Below are 17,572 nucleotides of genomic sequence, written 5' to 3' on the forward strand. Positions count from 1 at the left end.
TTACCTCTTTATGATCCACAGTAGAAAAGTCCACTCCATTTACCTCAACAATCTGATCACCAACCTAAAGGAGTTAATAGAAATTTTAGCACATAAACTAAATTAATACATATATTAAATGAAAACAGAAAAAGATACATTCTCTAACATTTCTTAACACAGTAATCACAGGTACTGGCAGAGTCCAAGGGGAACAGAGCAGAAACTGGGCAGGCCTGCACATCCACCCACATTAGCATTTCCTATTGCCACTGTTTGAGACCAAATATTGAGCTCAATGAACTGCTGGTCTGAGCCAGGAGGGCACCTCTCATGTTCTTGAAATTTAGGAAACTCACTTCACTGGAAGTGTAAACACACAGGATTTCTTTCCCATGGAAAGAAAACCCCACAAGTGTTGACTTTGCAGTGATCCAGGATCCTTGTAGTAGTAAGCACAAGTAGCTTGTGGTACCTACCTTGGAAGGCAGCATACTTACTTCTAAGCCCACCTCTGCTGAAAGAGAATCCGGCTTAACGTTGCTGATAAAAATGCCTGGTTTTTGCATTGGACCACTGGAAATACTGGTGTAATATAAAAAAACATATACAGGATAAAATTTATAGAATAATACAGTGTAATACAGTGAGAAGTCTTAGTTGTTTTCTCATAATTTGTTTCTGATTAGAGAATGTTTTTGTGGTATTAGCCTACTCTGAAACAAACACGAAAATTTGCCAGTACAAACACAATGGTTTATCGTCCTACTTTTCTATCCTTTACATGACAAAGCTGTGATTTAAGAAAAAGCTAAAAGAAAATTATTCAGACTTGTGGATTTTTCCCTAGATGTTGAAACTAAAATAGTATACTGACCTACACTGTCAGGGACTGGGACACTAATGTCATTGGAAAGGAAGTGTGTAACACAAAGAAGAATTACTAATTGCTTGCACTTTCACTCACTGAACTGCTGTTTACTATATGTATAATACAGTGTTATTTTTTAGGATTATTTACTAGAAGCAAGGATGTCTCAACCAGGGGACAGCATCTAGCCTGTAAACTTTAAGCTGCAGTCTAAGCTAGGCCCAAATACAGCAATGATTTTTGCAGATAACATATCCAGCAGGTGGTGTTGAACCACCCCTCCACATTTGTAAATAATTTTTTTAAAACATTTAGATCCAAATAGCATGAAAGAAAACTTATGCTTTAGAAAACACTCTGTGCAGTTCAATCTTGGTAACTTCAACTATATATTCCTAAATATAAAAGAAATCCTACAATATCCCTTCTACCCCAAAATCTCCATAACTAGAAGTCTGAGAATTATCTGTTCATATTTCTAAAAATCTTGCAAATTCAACATTACTTTTAGGAACTGGATATAGCTGTGCTATGGCTTCTCAGTTCTGAAAAGGGTCACAGAAGGCAGTCTAAGTTCAGGTAGTGAACCTGATACTGGACAGTGCTGGAACTTGCTACATCACAGAGCAATTTTTTAAAGTATTTTAAAACGTAAAAGCATTTAGAAGATCCAATTCCACAACAACTTGTATTATGTCACTTTCAGCCTGCTCTTTTTTTTAAAAGATTTTTTTGGTTTTAAGTCAGAACCTGTGACACAGGTATTTTTGCTTTGTCTAATAATACATAACACATGCCACAGATAGCCTCCTGTTTCAGTTTGCCTTACTGACCCAGCACAGATCTCCATTTTCCTGATATCACATCAATGAAGGAGGGAAATAACTACCTCGGATGCCTCACTTAACAAACCAATGACATTAAATAAGAAACATGCACCCACCTACATCCCATGCCTTTTGTACCAATCAAGCTAATGAAGACTTTCTTCTCTTTATTGTCTCTCCCTCCAGAAGAAGCAAGACCAGCAACACTACCCTTTCCTTCCTGTAGGGGGAATAAAAATATGCTGCAGATGTTACTCTGTGTTGAACTTGTATTGAGACAACTATAAAACTCCATGAAGCCAGGATCGAACCCTGCCAACATCAAGGTAAGATTCCTCTAAGGTCCTGCTGGAGATGAATATGAAATACAATCACATCACTGGAGCCGCATGGTTGAGGTGAAAGACGGAACTTATCTTCCTATTTGGAGAAGACTGTTCAAATAGTCAAACTTGGTCTTCAGAAAAGGGTGAAAGAAAATTAGAGGAAAGTGATAGGGCAAAATAATAATTTAGATGTTCCCTGACAAAAGAGCTGGAAAAATTCATGACAGTGCTCGCTATTTAACTAAGTCTTTCTTCTTGAAAGCAAAAGAATGGTAATTGTGGTTTCTCTTTTCATTGCTGCAACCCATGGACATCACTTGCATTCATACCTGTCATTCCTCCACTAATATAGCAAAGGTATGCCAAATAATCTGTTAAAGATTTATTCAGTAGAACTATAGCCTAGTAAGTTAATAAACTCCAGCAAAATAAAGTACCAATTAACAAGTAAAAGATATTTCATTTGTGTCCTGCCCTTTCATTATCTGATGATTCTAGAATAATTTCATATCACAAAAGACCTTGTCTCCCAGAACACATGTAACATGATATTGCATAATAGAAATACATACAATAACTTCTGTGATAAGGCCAGAGGAGAAAGTGTTTCAGAACCATTACAGATTTCCCAGAAGATATCTTAATAAAATATTGATCGCTTACCCCAGAGTCTGACACAAACTGGTCCACATATTGCCATTTAAGGGGTTCATCTGCTGAACTGGAAGGAAAAAGTAATTCAAAATAATGGGGACAAAATAAATGTGAATGTATTCAAGAAGCTACTTTGGAATGTGGCCTCCTGTTTTGCATCCGCAGGTTCCTTTGGATACCATTCACAACAACTGATTTATTCTCCAGAAATTTAAATAGAACAAACAATCAAACATACATACATATAATCATTTAGGCTAGTAAAGCTGGTCAAACATAAAATTGAGAAAACCTCTTCAAGTGAAACAATTCTGGGAAACTCTAAGACTGAAAATAATCATAATGACTTGAACAGCTTATATAAATGTTAATGCAGAGCCACACCTCCTGTTGTCAACATTTCTCAAACAGTCCACTTAAAGTTTCAACTTCTCAACAAAAATTGGAAGGGGACAATAATTTGAAGTTTTTCTAAGCTCCAAAGGAATCCTCAAGTGTTATGTACATAGAGAAGCAGTGGAGCTCCCTATTAAGCTAGGTGCATTGATAATGAAATTTCCAGGTAATATCCACAAATAATGAGGAAATAGAAATTGTTTAATTTAAATATGTAACTGGCATAAGAAGTTAGATTCATCAAAAAGAGACATCTGCCTGTTTATCACAAAGGATGTGATATTTGAATCAACTACAGAGATACCCATTCACACATTTTCAAATATGCAGATAAACACAGAAGTTCTTTGGATATTGAAGAGGCTATGCAAAAAGGAATTATCTAATTTGTTTTCAAATTAAATACCATTACCTTTTGACAGGTATCATGCCAATATCTGAAAAAGAAAAACACTCTGTTAAGTAACACTTTCTACAGATCACTAGCAACCTATTAACAGCAATCTTTAGTGGTACAGGTGATTTTTTTTATGTTACTTACGTCTTACTTTTATGGACACTATTTTCTTTGTACGAATTAGGTTTATGACTTCTTCATGTGTGCACGACGAAATGGAATATCCATTTATACGAACTATCTCATCTCCAACCTCAAAAACAAAAGGGAGAAGAAAAACTAAATTGTGAATTAATATTACAAAGTTTTTAAGCAATGACGCAATCTGACAATTATTATGATGCAAAGGTTTGATAATGTTGAGTCCTGAATACTTTTTGAATTTCAGGTAATGTCCAGATCAGATTTACCTATATTTGTTTGAGCTTAATATTTAACACCAAAAGGGCAGATTAATGGCCAAGTAACAGTTTTATCAATACTATCTAGTGGAAACCATAAAAATGAGTCTCTACACACCAGACTTGTACTCCACAGATTACCTTAAATAGAAGTGTCCATATTTCAAGTCAAATAATTTTGGAGTGATTTTCTTCCTTTATACTTCAGCATTTTAATTTTGCTTTTACCATATGTTCTCAGATACCTTCTTAACTATTTTGATCAAAGGGAAACTAAACTTGATCTTATTACCTTGCCTGATTCTGGATTGTGAACAATACATTATTTTAATGGAATTTACCTCCGTTTCAGGTGCAACTTCTGATTAATTACAAGTATCTGTACTAGCACAATGAATTATTCTGGGGTGCAGTAGCTTAAGTCTTCTCGAGTCATCTACACTAGTTACAAAATTGCATGCTACTGATGTGACAGGTTTTCAAGTGATTCACAGCAGCAACCCTCATACATTATGATTTAAAATATGGTACCATCCCCTACCACGCCCATTCCCCCTGTTGTATAACATGAAAAGCATGAGAAAACTTGAGACAGAAACATAAAAGGAAGCTCCCACCAGACAGAAGGCAAGTCAATCACTTATTCCCAAGCTTACTCAGGCCTCCATGTGTATGTAATATATATATATTTGGGCTCCATGGGTGAGAAGGAACATAGTCAGCTACTGAACATACCAAGAGCATGCTCTCTGAATAGCAGAGACAATACTAGTATTATCACCAAGGCAAATTTAGATGAAGGTAACTTGACTGAAAGGAGCAGTCCTCCACCCTAAAGGACTGGCTCTGGGTCTCTGTACAGACACAGGCCCTCTGATTATCTTCCAAACCTATATGCCTTTTGTCTCACAAAAGGGGTATACAATGAAACTGAAAACAACTGGAATTTTCCACCTAGGTTTTACCTGTTGCGCAGGAAAAGATGTAGTGGTTTATATTAATAGAAAAAAACCCCAACACCAAAAAACCAAACCAAACAAAATCCCCCCAACCCCTCCAGGTATTCCAGAGAAAAAAATAATACTAGATAACTAAGTGTATACTACTGTATAAAGATACATGGTGACAAAATGACGACAAAATGACGACAAAATGACACCTTTTGAGCGGAAAGCTTGCATTTCAAAAGGCTTCCCTTCCTCTAATACAAATCCAAGTTTGATTCAATATGATGACTGGACTAGAAATTTCCAAGTTTCTATGAACTCTGCCTAATGATCCCCTTAGCTAGGTAGACTGAGAAGGAATCAGTGATGGAGGCATTACCCACTTCATTTAGGGTTGTATCTTACTAGCTGCTCAAGATCCCACTGAAAAATGCCATGCCTTGGCTAGAGCATCATAAGCAAAGACTTTTTCACCTAACATGAACCACACGACACGGCTGTGTGAAAACTAGTGCGTGCTCTCTTCCATTAGGCAATGCAAATCAATCCTCTGTACAGTAGGATATGTTTTAACAACAAATCATCAACAATACCCTTTTATACCTCTGTACTTTGATCTCCACAAGAACAAAGCTTCCACTTGAGGTTTGGAAAAGGTCCCTATACTACAAATTAGAAGCACTGTTTTTACAGTCTTAGCGAACATCTTTATTGACTAAAAAGTTCAGGACATGAGGCATGTTCACCGTAACACATCTGATGAAAGTTAGTTAATATAAGGACTCTGGCTATACTAGTTCTGATAAAAAAAAAAATTTCCCTTTCATCTACTTCCTTGGGGATTGCCAGTGCACCAGCACTGGCACCAAGATGAGTTGTGAACACACTTTCAATGGCTGCTGCAGAAGATCGTAAGAGTTAGTTAGCTCTTCCAGAATGCAGGGGGCACAGGAGACTCACCGGGAACAGAAAGGATGAGAAGATTCATTCAGCCCTAACCACTAAGGTGGTGCAAAAAAATGCCGTTGCGCAAAAAAGCCCACTATCTGCTTACAGAATTAAAGACCTCATTGTAATATTCACAATAGTATCACAATAAATATTGTAATCTTTAATGCATTTGTTAAGACTGTGCAAACAATTGCCACCTTAGATAACTCTGACCTAATTTTTTTTAATGTAACAGTACTTTTTTTTTTTTCCTTTTGAGCCAGATATTTCTGGTCTCCCCCATAGAAACTTTCCAATTTTACTGTCACTGAAAGCGTAGAAGGTAATGTCACCAGTCTTAATCAGACTGAGCAAGTGATCTACTGTGGCCACACAGACTAAATTATGCAGTGTATCCACTATTTTCTCCATCACATAACTTTGATGGAAGTGTCTGTACCTGAAAAAAAGTGAAGAAGTCATGGTCTAGCTCCCTGAGGATTAGCTTCCTTGTACCTTGCTGACAGTTTTAGAGAAAAAATGGGTACAGCTGGAGACTCCCCCTCTGGCACTATACAGATCATCACTAAAAGCCTAAATTTGCATCACCATATTTATGTGAGAGGAGGGAGTGAAACTGGAAACAGGAATTCCTCCATATGGTCTATGCCTTAGTGACAGGTCTACCCTTGGGTGACAGGACATTGGGCATGTCATCACCTTCTGCCTTTTTTCATATGTACTAAGAATTATTGAATCTTCCTACTGTGATCTGTTCAGCTAAAAAAAAAACCACCAAAAAAACCCCAATGAAACAACAAGCCACCTGCTTATCCTTTTCAATTCTTTCACAAACTTTTGCATTCCTTCTGGGAAGTGCCATATGGTTTGCAATAGTACACAAAGCATTACCAATACGTCCACTGTACCAGCATAGCTCATGTAACACAGCTCTCCACTAAACTTGAAGATTTTTATCTGACACACCACAGCATCAGAAGACTACAAAAGCAAATAAAACGCAGTATTGTGACTGTCCTGCAGGAAAGAATACATTTGCAAAGGCAGAATGTGACTATGGTCCCCAGCCCCTAACCAGTGGGACTGCTGCTCCACCTGCTGGACATCCAAAAATCTCACCGAGGACAATGGCCTGCGTGCAATTTGCAGCACTCCTAGTAGCTTGACTGTTTTCATTTAAGTCAGTCAGATTTTTAATATGATCTTTAGTAAGAGCAGAAATAGGCCAGTACTGAAGACTTCTGAACATATAACCTGTGGTACAAATGCAGAATCAGACAAGGAAAAGCACATGGGGTCTGCAGTTTAGTGTTGCACCCCTGATAGCTCTCACTATGAAAGAACACTTCAATTAACCAACTTGTTCCAAACGTTCAAAACCACATCCATCCACACCCCACACACCTCCACCACCCCTCAGCCTGGCAACCGTGCCATTGCACTCCTCTTTCCCCTGCTAAATTCTAAACTAGCTCCCAAACCCAAGACTTTAGTCTAGAGCTGTTCCATTGCCCTCAATACTTCAGGAAATCCATTGTAAATAATGCATTTTTAGGACTGGGATTAGCACGGGCACTGTGACTGTACTGCCAAGAAGCAAAATGGCTGAGAGGCAAGCCAGACTTGTAGCACTGTGCATAAAGACTCAATATCCTCTACACACCAGAAAGACTCTCAGCCTATTTAGGATTCTGCTGGTTATTCTAGAAAATGGTAAGAAAGCAAGTGATCTCTGCTTTTCAAAGGAAGGTTGAGTTCCTCAATAGTAAAATGCTCAAAAAGCTTTCTCCATTCCCATCTCTGGTCTCTCTCTGGATTACTTACTTGCAAAAATACCAGAAGTTTGTGTATAACTATTTAACCTCAAGTATGCAATGTTGACATCATTTGATCTACCTAGACTTTTCTGTTGATCTTACATATTTGTCGTTGGTGGGTATTTTGTTTGTTTTTAGTTTAGTTCAAGATCTCTCCTTTACTCACATCTTCCACATCATGCAGGCTGTAACAGACCATGGAGCCTGGGTTTGCACAAACCCAGCTTTTTAAAGGGGTAACCTAACCTACTGTTATTAACTGCAATGCCGTAACACACAGAAACATCCCAGTTTTAAGACTGCAAATGGCAGCACCATTTGCTACTCTCCATATATTTTCTGTATCATCAGAACTAGTGTTGCTCTGAGGATGTCATCGTTCACTAAGCGAGTCATATCTGTATTATATCATCTCCCTAAGAGGCACACACTTGCAAAATTATAAATGCAGCCAAAAGCACATTTTATTTTTTCCTCCCATATGGGAATGAGCTTTTCCCCTATAGATATATTTAAAACTCCTCTTTGTTGAACTTCAGAAATGAAACAAAAAGAGAGTCTAGTACTCCTCACTCACCCCAATGACAATTCTGCTACTGACTGACAACGTATGACTGACAGTGCTTTAGAAATACTCCATTCTAGGCTGAACTACAGGAGACATAGGCAGGTAACAAACTGCTTCTCTTTAGGACACTTGAACAGCTTTTGCTGCAAAAAGGTGTCCATACACTTAAGTAATTAATAGTTGTTTTCATATATTTTGTTACTTTTCTACTGGTATCACATTATACCAAGTGTCTGAATCAGAATCAGTAGACATAAAAGTCTGCAGGATTGAGCAGAGTAGAACAGTAACAACTATTTTATTATATATCACTGTTTCCCCTTTCCCTATCAAATAGGGAGATGACAGACTTTCAAAATAAAAGCTGCAAACCTACCTTTTCCCAAGTAAAATGCCTATTATTTGTAACTTTTAACATAAGAAATGTAATATTTAGTGCTTCCAGGAAATTGAAAGATTTTTACATAATAACATCATTGTTCCCATTTTGTATACTTCTTCCACTTTCATCACTCATACCAATCTCCCCCTCTTTGTGTTCAGCAGAATCCCCACAGACATATGTATCAGAAAGCAGAGGAAAAAAAAAAGAAGATGCAGTACACTTCTTCATAAAAGGACAAGCCACCTGCCTTTTAGAGAAACTATGGGGTCAAAACTACCAATGCCTCAGTAAGCCTTCGTGATTATTCAATCATTTTAACATAACTTGGAAACAACTTCAAGTAGTCATGCAAAATGGATTTGAATTTTTTAAAAAAGCAGCAGGACCTAAAACTGATGGTATAATAGAAGATCATTATACCTTTCTCAGACAGCATTTTTGGGATAGAAAATGTGTAGAGATTTAGTTAAATAAAGCAGGTGGGTGAAATTTCAGAAGGGGTTGGCTTTACTGTGAGACAGCAATTTAGAACAATGGGCCGCCTGTCAGCTCTTGTTATTCAGTGGGGTTCAGAAAGTGCCTAGTGCCACCTAATATGAAGGCACTTTAGGCTGAGCTTTAACACCAGTGTTAAACAGAAGTCAGACAGTTACGTGAGCTGCGAAGCACCATCTGTTCATATTAATACATATAATCTAACTCTAACATTCATAGACAGTGGCAAGCATATTTCCCCATCATTGTCCTTCCTTTCTCTGCCAAACTCTAACAATGTTCCAAGTTGCAGTACAATTTGTACAACCCAGCCCAAAGATCCTTAACCATCCCATTTACTGTCACCAACTTGTAGTACAACAGCCTCAGCCACAGAAAGTAGAGCCTTTTTGTGTACTGAGAAAAAATGAAAATTGACATCCTTACAGTAGCACAATAACCAAGCATAACTATCAATCACGTCAAAACATTAGTCTGAAACAAGCAGAGCTGCAACACAGCACTAAGATGAATGTACTAGCATGGCAGTTTAAGACAGTGGCTATTAAGTCCTTTATTGCTCAGCATCATTAATGCTTTTGCAGTGCAAACTCTGGGAAGGTGCATCAATGCCTTTTCTGGAGCTACTCACTGGCAAATCCCAAGTTTAAAGGAGGCTAATGACACATCCAGCACAGTGTTTGTGATGTCCTATGCCACCCTCTCAATTCTAACTAAATACAGAATTTGTGGGGGTGTATTCCCTGAATTTATGGTTTTGTTCCAAGAAGGAGCTTCTAAAAGTATCTAGGGAGCTGGTCACGTGTCTGCCCAGAGCAGGCTGCCAGAAGATGGGACTAATTCAGTGGTGATTCTGAATTAGTGAATGGGATATATAGGTATGAATGCACAAACAAAAGGGCACATGGATGTATACAAACAGAGAAAGAAACACTTATTTAAATTTTAGAAAGCTCTCCACATGAATTATGCAAACATGGTACCCTAATTTTGACTGCCTCATCACAGAGCTTTTTTTTTTTTTGTCTAAGAGAGCTGTGAGGTTACACTGAAGCATATCAAAACATGTTAGTTTAATTAGACACTGTAATGAATCATGCCAGTCATACATTTTGGATAGTATTAAATATAATCCTTAAACATCAGTACTTCCAGCAATTATTCACACTCGACCAATTGAAATTAGCCAGGCACATCAGCCTATCTACTCAGGAGCATAGACCTTTAATACACCTTATCAGCTTTGAAAGCATAGAAAGATGCAAACATTTATAGCAATTGCTCATTTCTCTCTTCAGTAAGATATATAAGAGTAAGAAATGACACACTCAAAAAAACCAAACACCCAAAACTTCATTAATGCAAATTGCGTAAGTGCTGATACAGAAAAAATATGATTCTTTCTTTTATGTACTTCCATTGCACAAACCAAAACCACCACAATTTATACATGAAGTTCAAATAAACACTTCATTATAAAAATTGTACCTGTGCAAGATGGAATTAACACTTTTAGTATCTATACGCTCTATTCCACATGTAATCAGAATTTAGCAACTTAAGACACTCTTCCACAGACTAGTTAAGAGATCTTTCTTTCCATCTGCTTACACTGAAGTGTTGTTACTCATGAAGTAAAAATACTCCGGAAAACCCCTTTATCTTCAAAAATCATCATATCCCAAATAGGAAAAAAAGGTTTACATATCATCAAAATTGGTGAAAAGAACAATTTTAATAATTTGATTCACCATCGGTATAATGGTATTTACTACAACACCAACTTGTATATTTTATGAATTTTTTTCTAAGAGACAAAGAGCACCTCAGCAATAGCTATTTCTAAATATTAAAGAACAGTTCTTACTGCCTGCTTCCCTAACATTGTAGCAAAAGACTTTTTGCAGCACAGCAGCCATGAATATAATTGCCATGAATATAATTTTCTTACCTGAAGTCCAACATTGTCTGCCTGCCCTCCTTTAACTAACTGGGAGATGAAGAGGCCACAGCTAAATTCCACTCCACCTCTTACACTTATTCCAAGTCCTTCAGGATGCAAACGATCCAATCTCACTTCTTTCAACTTTCTGCAAAAATGGAAGATACTTGACTGTTCAGCTGCATAACTCTTTGTGGCAATAATGTTTCACGTGAAAGTTACACATTATTTTTCTCTTATAACATGCCTATAATTTAGGCATGGAAAAAAAAAAGCAAGTTGAAGTTTGGATGGATGTGTGTTAGCTAAAGCCATCAAGTATTTTTCATAAGACAAGACACCTGCAACCATTGAACCTGTCTGTTTCTAGAAGGTTAGAGCTGTAAGAATTTTTATTATTATTAAATGCAGGAAAAATGAGAAAAGATCATTTCAACTGGAAAGCATTGGTTTTGACTCCCTTACCCTGCTTTTACTAGATTAAACTACTCGGCAAACAATTTCAGGTGGCTCAAAACTGCACTTCTAGCAAATATAGTAAAAGTAAAAAAAAATATGCCCAGCTCTACACAGGTGACTGATATTTTACTCAGAGTTTATCTAAAAACCTCAGTTAGCATTTCCTGCTTGTAGTTAAGTTAGCTGCATTGTTCCTCATTCTCTTACCTTGATCTTTTTGGTGTAAGCTGATCATATTCCACCTGGTGTTTTAATGGGATAAGTGGACGGATAGCATCAAATAGAGGCAGTCTGCTTGGTTCATTAATCACGAGTTTTAGGTCCCCCACAAGCACTGGGAGATTCATAGATCTACAAACACACAGACAAAACAGGCACAGGTAATCAACACACCAACACAAAGCATCATTTAATAACTTGCTGTACATGTGGCTTCAAAATTTGCATGTCCCTTCAACCTACTAGAAAAGTTATTTATGTAGATGTTGGTTTAACCAAAGCAAAAGAGCCTCTGAGAAAGCAAGCCTTCTGTAAGCAGAGAGGAATAACAACTACCTCCTTCAAAATAACAGAAATCTCCTATATATTGCCTTTATCTTTTAAGGTCATGCACATAACTTTTATAGACAACACCTTTAATTTCATTCTGAGAGGCCCCAAAAGATTAACGGAGCCATTCGGAAATAACTTTTCAGATCAGATATGCCTGCCTACTATAGTTTTGTTTCCTTACTAGTCAGCAATCCTTCCAAGGGAATCTAAGCTACAAGCTCCTTCCTCACCTGAACTTTGGGGACTGACAAATTGTTTTGATCTAGGAAAAAAATCATGATACTCAGTAGCTAGAGCAAGGTCTTGGTTTAAGTTTAAAATTTTTTTTCAAATCAAAATTGCAGTGCCATCAACCAATAAGCAAAATCCATGGAAGTTGAACCACTGTGAACATCTGTTTTATGAAAGCTACGCAAAGTAGTCTCCTTGATATAGTCAGCACTGATACAGGTCTAGAAAATATACCTTGTTGCCCAACTGCAAGAGTGGAGTAACAGTTCTCTACAATTCAGTGGAGCTGTTCCTACACAGCATCCAGTTAAACTTAGTCTATATTATTTGCTGTTCCCTCTCTTATAATTTACATTTCCTGGCATACAATATTTCTTAGGCATATATGTTGAAAATACAGATCAGGAATGCATATTACATGGGATCAGGGGTCAAACAGTCTTGGAAATGCTATTCACAGTGAAGCAGACATTAAATGTTAACACCAACAGCGACTGCACATATGTTTGCCCTGGAATACTTCATAATGTATTCCAAAAAACGTGATACAACATCAACATAAGTTCAAAGAGATATTGGAAATTTTGCTCAAGTAATTGCAATTTTGAAAATTGAAGAAAAGTTACTATATGCATTGTTAATTTAGTAACTGCAAGAAGTTTTTAAATAATTAAGAGCTACTGAATCAACCGGCTTTCCAAACAACAGGCTTCAAGAATGAAGGAGCAATTAAGACAGACCTGAGTGAAACTGAATCAGATATGCACCTGAATACACCCATAACTATAGCTCAGTGCAAACATCAGATGGATACATCTACATTTCACTCAGCTGAGATACTATTAATTAAGATATGAATGGAAACAACGTCTATCAGATCCACTTGTCTATGATGAGTGGAAAATGCATTCTCATATTCTTTGAAAAACAATAGATCAGATGCTGATCTCATTTGCAATGATACAGGTCCTAAGCAACTGTGGTTTAAATCAGTTCAGCAAAAGGATTGGTAATAGGCCTATCACCTTACCATTTTTTTCCCATTATGTCATAATAAGCCAGAGTTATCAGATTCCCAGGCTAATTTTTTTCAGCTTTCAGATAGAACAGTTGCAAATATTTATCTGAATAGTTAGCAAAAAATCTTTGAAAAGCACACTCAATGAAAACCTCTGTTGCAAATAAATAAGCATTATTTGGAAACATTAATGAATTTGATTAATGTTCTCTCCCTGTTTCCTAAGAACAGTTTTATCATCCAAGTGCTTCTTCTTCCCCCAACATGAATCCACCAAATTCTTTTTAAAAATTGCCAAGTCACAAAACAAAAGCAACTTTATAGGTGATAACAGACATGCTCCTTCCTTGTCTGCAGGCTATGCTGTAAAAGCATAAGATTTCATTAAACAGAATAAAACCTATTACTTCCAGTACTTTTCTAGTAGCACATAGAAAGATCACTTAAATTCTTGAATATGCAGTCTTTACATTTAAAAACACTAGTAAAATGCTACACAAACATATATAAAGCTAGATCTTACTGGTGGTACATCCGCAGCACATCATAAAGATAATCCTTCTCCGCTTCATTGTCAATTAGTAGATTAACCTGAAAACCCAAGGACATTATTGTAAATCTCTGACTAAATATTCACAAATGTTGAACATACAAGGCTTTCACAAATTCTTAAGCCATAGAGCAAAAACACATTTTTGCAACAGAGTATTACCTCACAATGTGAAACTTGTAACAAGACTTTCTAAAATTAGTATTAACACCCATTGGACAAGGAGGTAAATACTGATATATTCTGTATGCTAGATGATCTCTCGGCAGTAATATTATTACAATAATATTTTATTTGCCTTACCTGATAATCACTGTACTGTTGAATAAACGTTTTCAGAAACCTTTTTGGCCATTCATTAATATAGCACATGCCGTCACAGATAAAACCACTACACTGAGATTATTATAACATACGTTCTGTCATCCAAACCACTGATCTCAGGATCTCACTTCTAACATTATGCAAACTGCTACACTTCTGTTCCTCTTTGCTCCAGCTCTCGACTGATAGAACTTGCTAGTTATTCTTTCCTCCCCAGTGAATAGTACGTTTACTTAAACCAGGGTCATATTACTGTGACTGCTCTTGGATGATTACAGTAAAATAAAGCAATAAACCCCCCCAATAATTCTCATATAAGGACTTCGATTTATATTCAGTGGCAGTGAGACCCCCACTGATCTTACTTGCAGTGAGAGGTCACATCACATTAATTTTACATTTGGACAAGCTTAATGTTTAGGAAAACAATTTACATCTAACCTAAAGTCTAATATTACTGTGATGTGAAGTCTGAGGACCAATTTGCATACTTAAAGAAAAGCCCTTTCTTTCTAGGTTTGCAATGGTTTGCATTATATTCTAAACTAGATACATGCTTCATATTCCCTTTGTCCCTTTTGGCTTTCTAAAGCTAACCAGACTCCACATACAGGTGGTTTTCTATTACTTGTCTCCTCTGGAAAAAGACACTTTCAAAACACCAAAAGGCCAAAAAGCTACATGCAGGACAAGGTTACTTGACAGCAATACTAGACAGTAAGCCAATTTATTCACAATGTATTCCAAAACATAGAAGAAAAGGGGTGCCTTAAAAGGAAATAAAATGGTTGTAATCAAAACTGACTGGTTCACCAATGCCATACAAGGCAAGCTGATACATGAAAAACTAGGTCCAATGCTCATTTTTCCCTTCTCCACTAGGAAAAACAACATATAAATCAGCTTTGATTCTGGTATACAGAACTCAATCCCTAGTGCTAGCTAAGGTACTGTATGAACAGTCTCTCCTCAAGAACAGCGAATGTTTAAGCGCATCAACCCCACACAACAAAGCCATCACCATCTCTTCTCCCGATTGGGAAAGCAACCAGTAACAGCATTACATTGTTCTTCTGATATGCCAACTGATGGACACATCCCCACTCCCTCTCAGGAACTGGAGGACCATATCTACATTCTGCTGTTTCTTCTCATACAACATTCAGTCTTCCTGTTTGATTCCTGCACTTCTCACCCTGCACCAGCAAATTCATCATCCTCTGACAAAAACAAACACCCAACTGACTTCTTATATATTCAGAACTCTACAGCTGCGTTCATCTTCCCAGGCCATCTCTCTAATTAGGTCATTCTTCTCCTGTTGCCTTCTATTCCACCAATTATCACTTCACTGTAGCCACCTGCATCTCTCACCAGTTTCCTAATTCATTAACTCCTTGGGACAGAGTCCTGCTGTAGACATACACTTTACCTAGGCTCATCAACAGCTTTTAAGAACTGACTCTAATTTCATAAATCCTAAAAGATCATGCCCCTGCAAGAAAAAAAATTTAAAAGTCAGTGGTGACATGGTGTAACTTGGATCAGAGAAGCATTTTTCTATCTCTCTGTTTCTTCAGAAAATAACCATGGGATAGATGATTTAGCAGCTTTCGAACCAAAAATATTAAAAAACCCCATCTGGACAGAGTCCTGGGTGATCTGCTCTAAGTGGCCCTGCTTGAGCAGAGGGGTTGGAGCAGATGACCTCCAGAAGTCACTTCCAACCTCAATACTCTATGATTATTTAAGGGTATCTTCATAGTAGTTGCATAATTTACAATCCTAGAACACAAATAGAGTTGCTTATGTTCTATTTCTCACTGTATAAATTGCACTGGTTTTCATAGAAATTCATAAGGAGTCATCACAAATTTTTCATATGAAAAAATAAAATCTGGCAACAAGTCTATATAAATTTATTCATTAGAAGTTGTGGGGGAAAAAAAGCACTTTTTGGTGTGAAAAAATTCAGATTACAGTAATGTACTACTTTAGCACTAGCCCAATCTGTCAGCTTTATATTGAAGAATAATAGAAAGTTCTAATTAAGCTACACAGCTTTTGAAAAACTATTGAGGAAAATAGAAGAACTGGCCAATATATTTTCGTATATTATATAATTTGCATTGCTGCTTAGTTGGTAGCGAGAAATGATTAAAATTATGAAGAAAAAAATAATATGAAAGTGACAAATGATTGAGGAAACTCAGATCCTCTGGCTGAGCATTTTCACACAAAAAAAGAAAGTATCCAAGACATTAAAATTGCCACAGATGCCACTGGAAGCAGGACAACACAAAATAATTTAAAGACCTGTTCCAGTATCCTCCAACTCAGATAAAATTTTCACTCAGACATGCATCTTACTTATTTGCACCAACAAATGCTGACAATAAGTCTTACGTTATCAGGGGTGGGACTAGAATGATTTATGAATTACAGCAGCAATGAAAGCAAAAAGGTTTAAAGTTCAAGATGGTAACCATCTGCCTAGGAACCAGTCTTTATAGATACATTGCACAACCCACTGTTGAGTTATACAGTAATAGGTAGCAAGGCAGAAATAACCTACTAGATACCTATAGTCATCACTGCAGAGTATCCAGGCCCTTAATGTTTTTTAATTTCAGGTTGTCATACAGGTGCTTTTCTGCAGCCCCTCTACTTCACCCTAACAATTCTTTAGTTAATGGCTTTATTGCCAGGTGATACTTCTATAAAATACAACATTACACTACTTCAAAGAAATTCTATTCCCTAGCTGACAAAAAAACCCAAACCTAACCAAAAAAAACCCCCAAACTAACCACAACCTCCTGCACAAAACCATACTGAAAACTTTAGCCTGAGAGAGTCCTAAATGGCTATGCAAAAACCTCTCTTAAACGTGTAAACCATTTCTCCCCTCCTTTCCTTCAAGAGAGTTTTTTGAGCTTACTCCACTCATACAACTTTGAGCTCCGCTGAGCACTTATTTAGCTGGGTAAATGACAAAATGAGATGCCAGGCAGACGGAGTCGCTCCATATATCAAACACATGACTGCACATGCAGAGTCGCACTCGTGAATGTTAAGGTGGAACTGAAGCTTTCTGAGCACCGGCTGGCAGCGCGCTTGGCTGCAAATGTGAACGCCCCAGGCCTGGACTTCAGCACCTTGCACTTTTGCCTTCCTTGAACTTGACTGGGTGGAACTTTTTTTACATGACATTAAAATAAAATAAATTCTATCAAGCCCTGAAAAAGCTCATGCATCAGGGAATACCCTTCCTCTTCTCTCCCTCCCTTTTTAAGGGTTTTAAGTTTTACAACCATCCTCTCACAGGAGGTTGCCACCTGCTTTTCCGCCCCGTTGGCAGGGCAGCCCCAAGTTCCCCGAGCTTCTCCCGTGCCCGTGGCCCTCTCTGGCCTACAGGCAGCGTTCAGCCGCGGGCAGCGCAGCACCGGCCCCCCCGGCACCAGGAGCCGTGCCCCAGCCTG

The 17,572-nt window shown here is 37.5% G+C and overlaps 1 protein-coding gene across 1 annotated transcript in view; it reads right to left on the reverse strand.

The window, feature by feature from the left end:
* Positions 1–17,132, reverse strand: part of USH1C (USH1 protein network component harmonin) — a 48,324-nt gene extending 31,192 nt beyond the window's left edge. Inside the window, 11 exon segments of the mRNA XM_035891036.1 lie at positions 5–64; positions 480–564; positions 1,794–1,897; positions 2,667–2,724; positions 3,466–3,490; positions 3,595–3,703; positions 10,966–11,104; positions 11,623–11,766; positions 13,740–13,807; positions 17,032–17,079; positions 17,082–17,132. Of these exon segments, the coding sequence (XP_035746929.1) occupies positions 5–64; positions 480–564; positions 1,794–1,897; positions 2,667–2,724; positions 3,466–3,490; positions 3,595–3,703; positions 10,966–11,104; positions 11,623–11,766; positions 13,740–13,807; positions 17,032–17,079; positions 17,082–17,132 (891 nt within the window).
* Between the last annotated feature and the right edge of the window lie 440 nt (positions 17,133–17,572).

The sequence above is a fragment of the Egretta garzetta genome, unplaced genomic scaffold (assembly GCF_000687185.1).
Source record: "Egretta garzetta isolate BGI_Z169 unplaced genomic scaffold, ASM68718v1 scaffold133, whole genome shotgun sequence".
In the NCBI taxonomy this organism is placed as follows: Eukaryota; Metazoa; Chordata; class Aves; order Pelecaniformes; family Ardeidae; genus Egretta; species Egretta garzetta.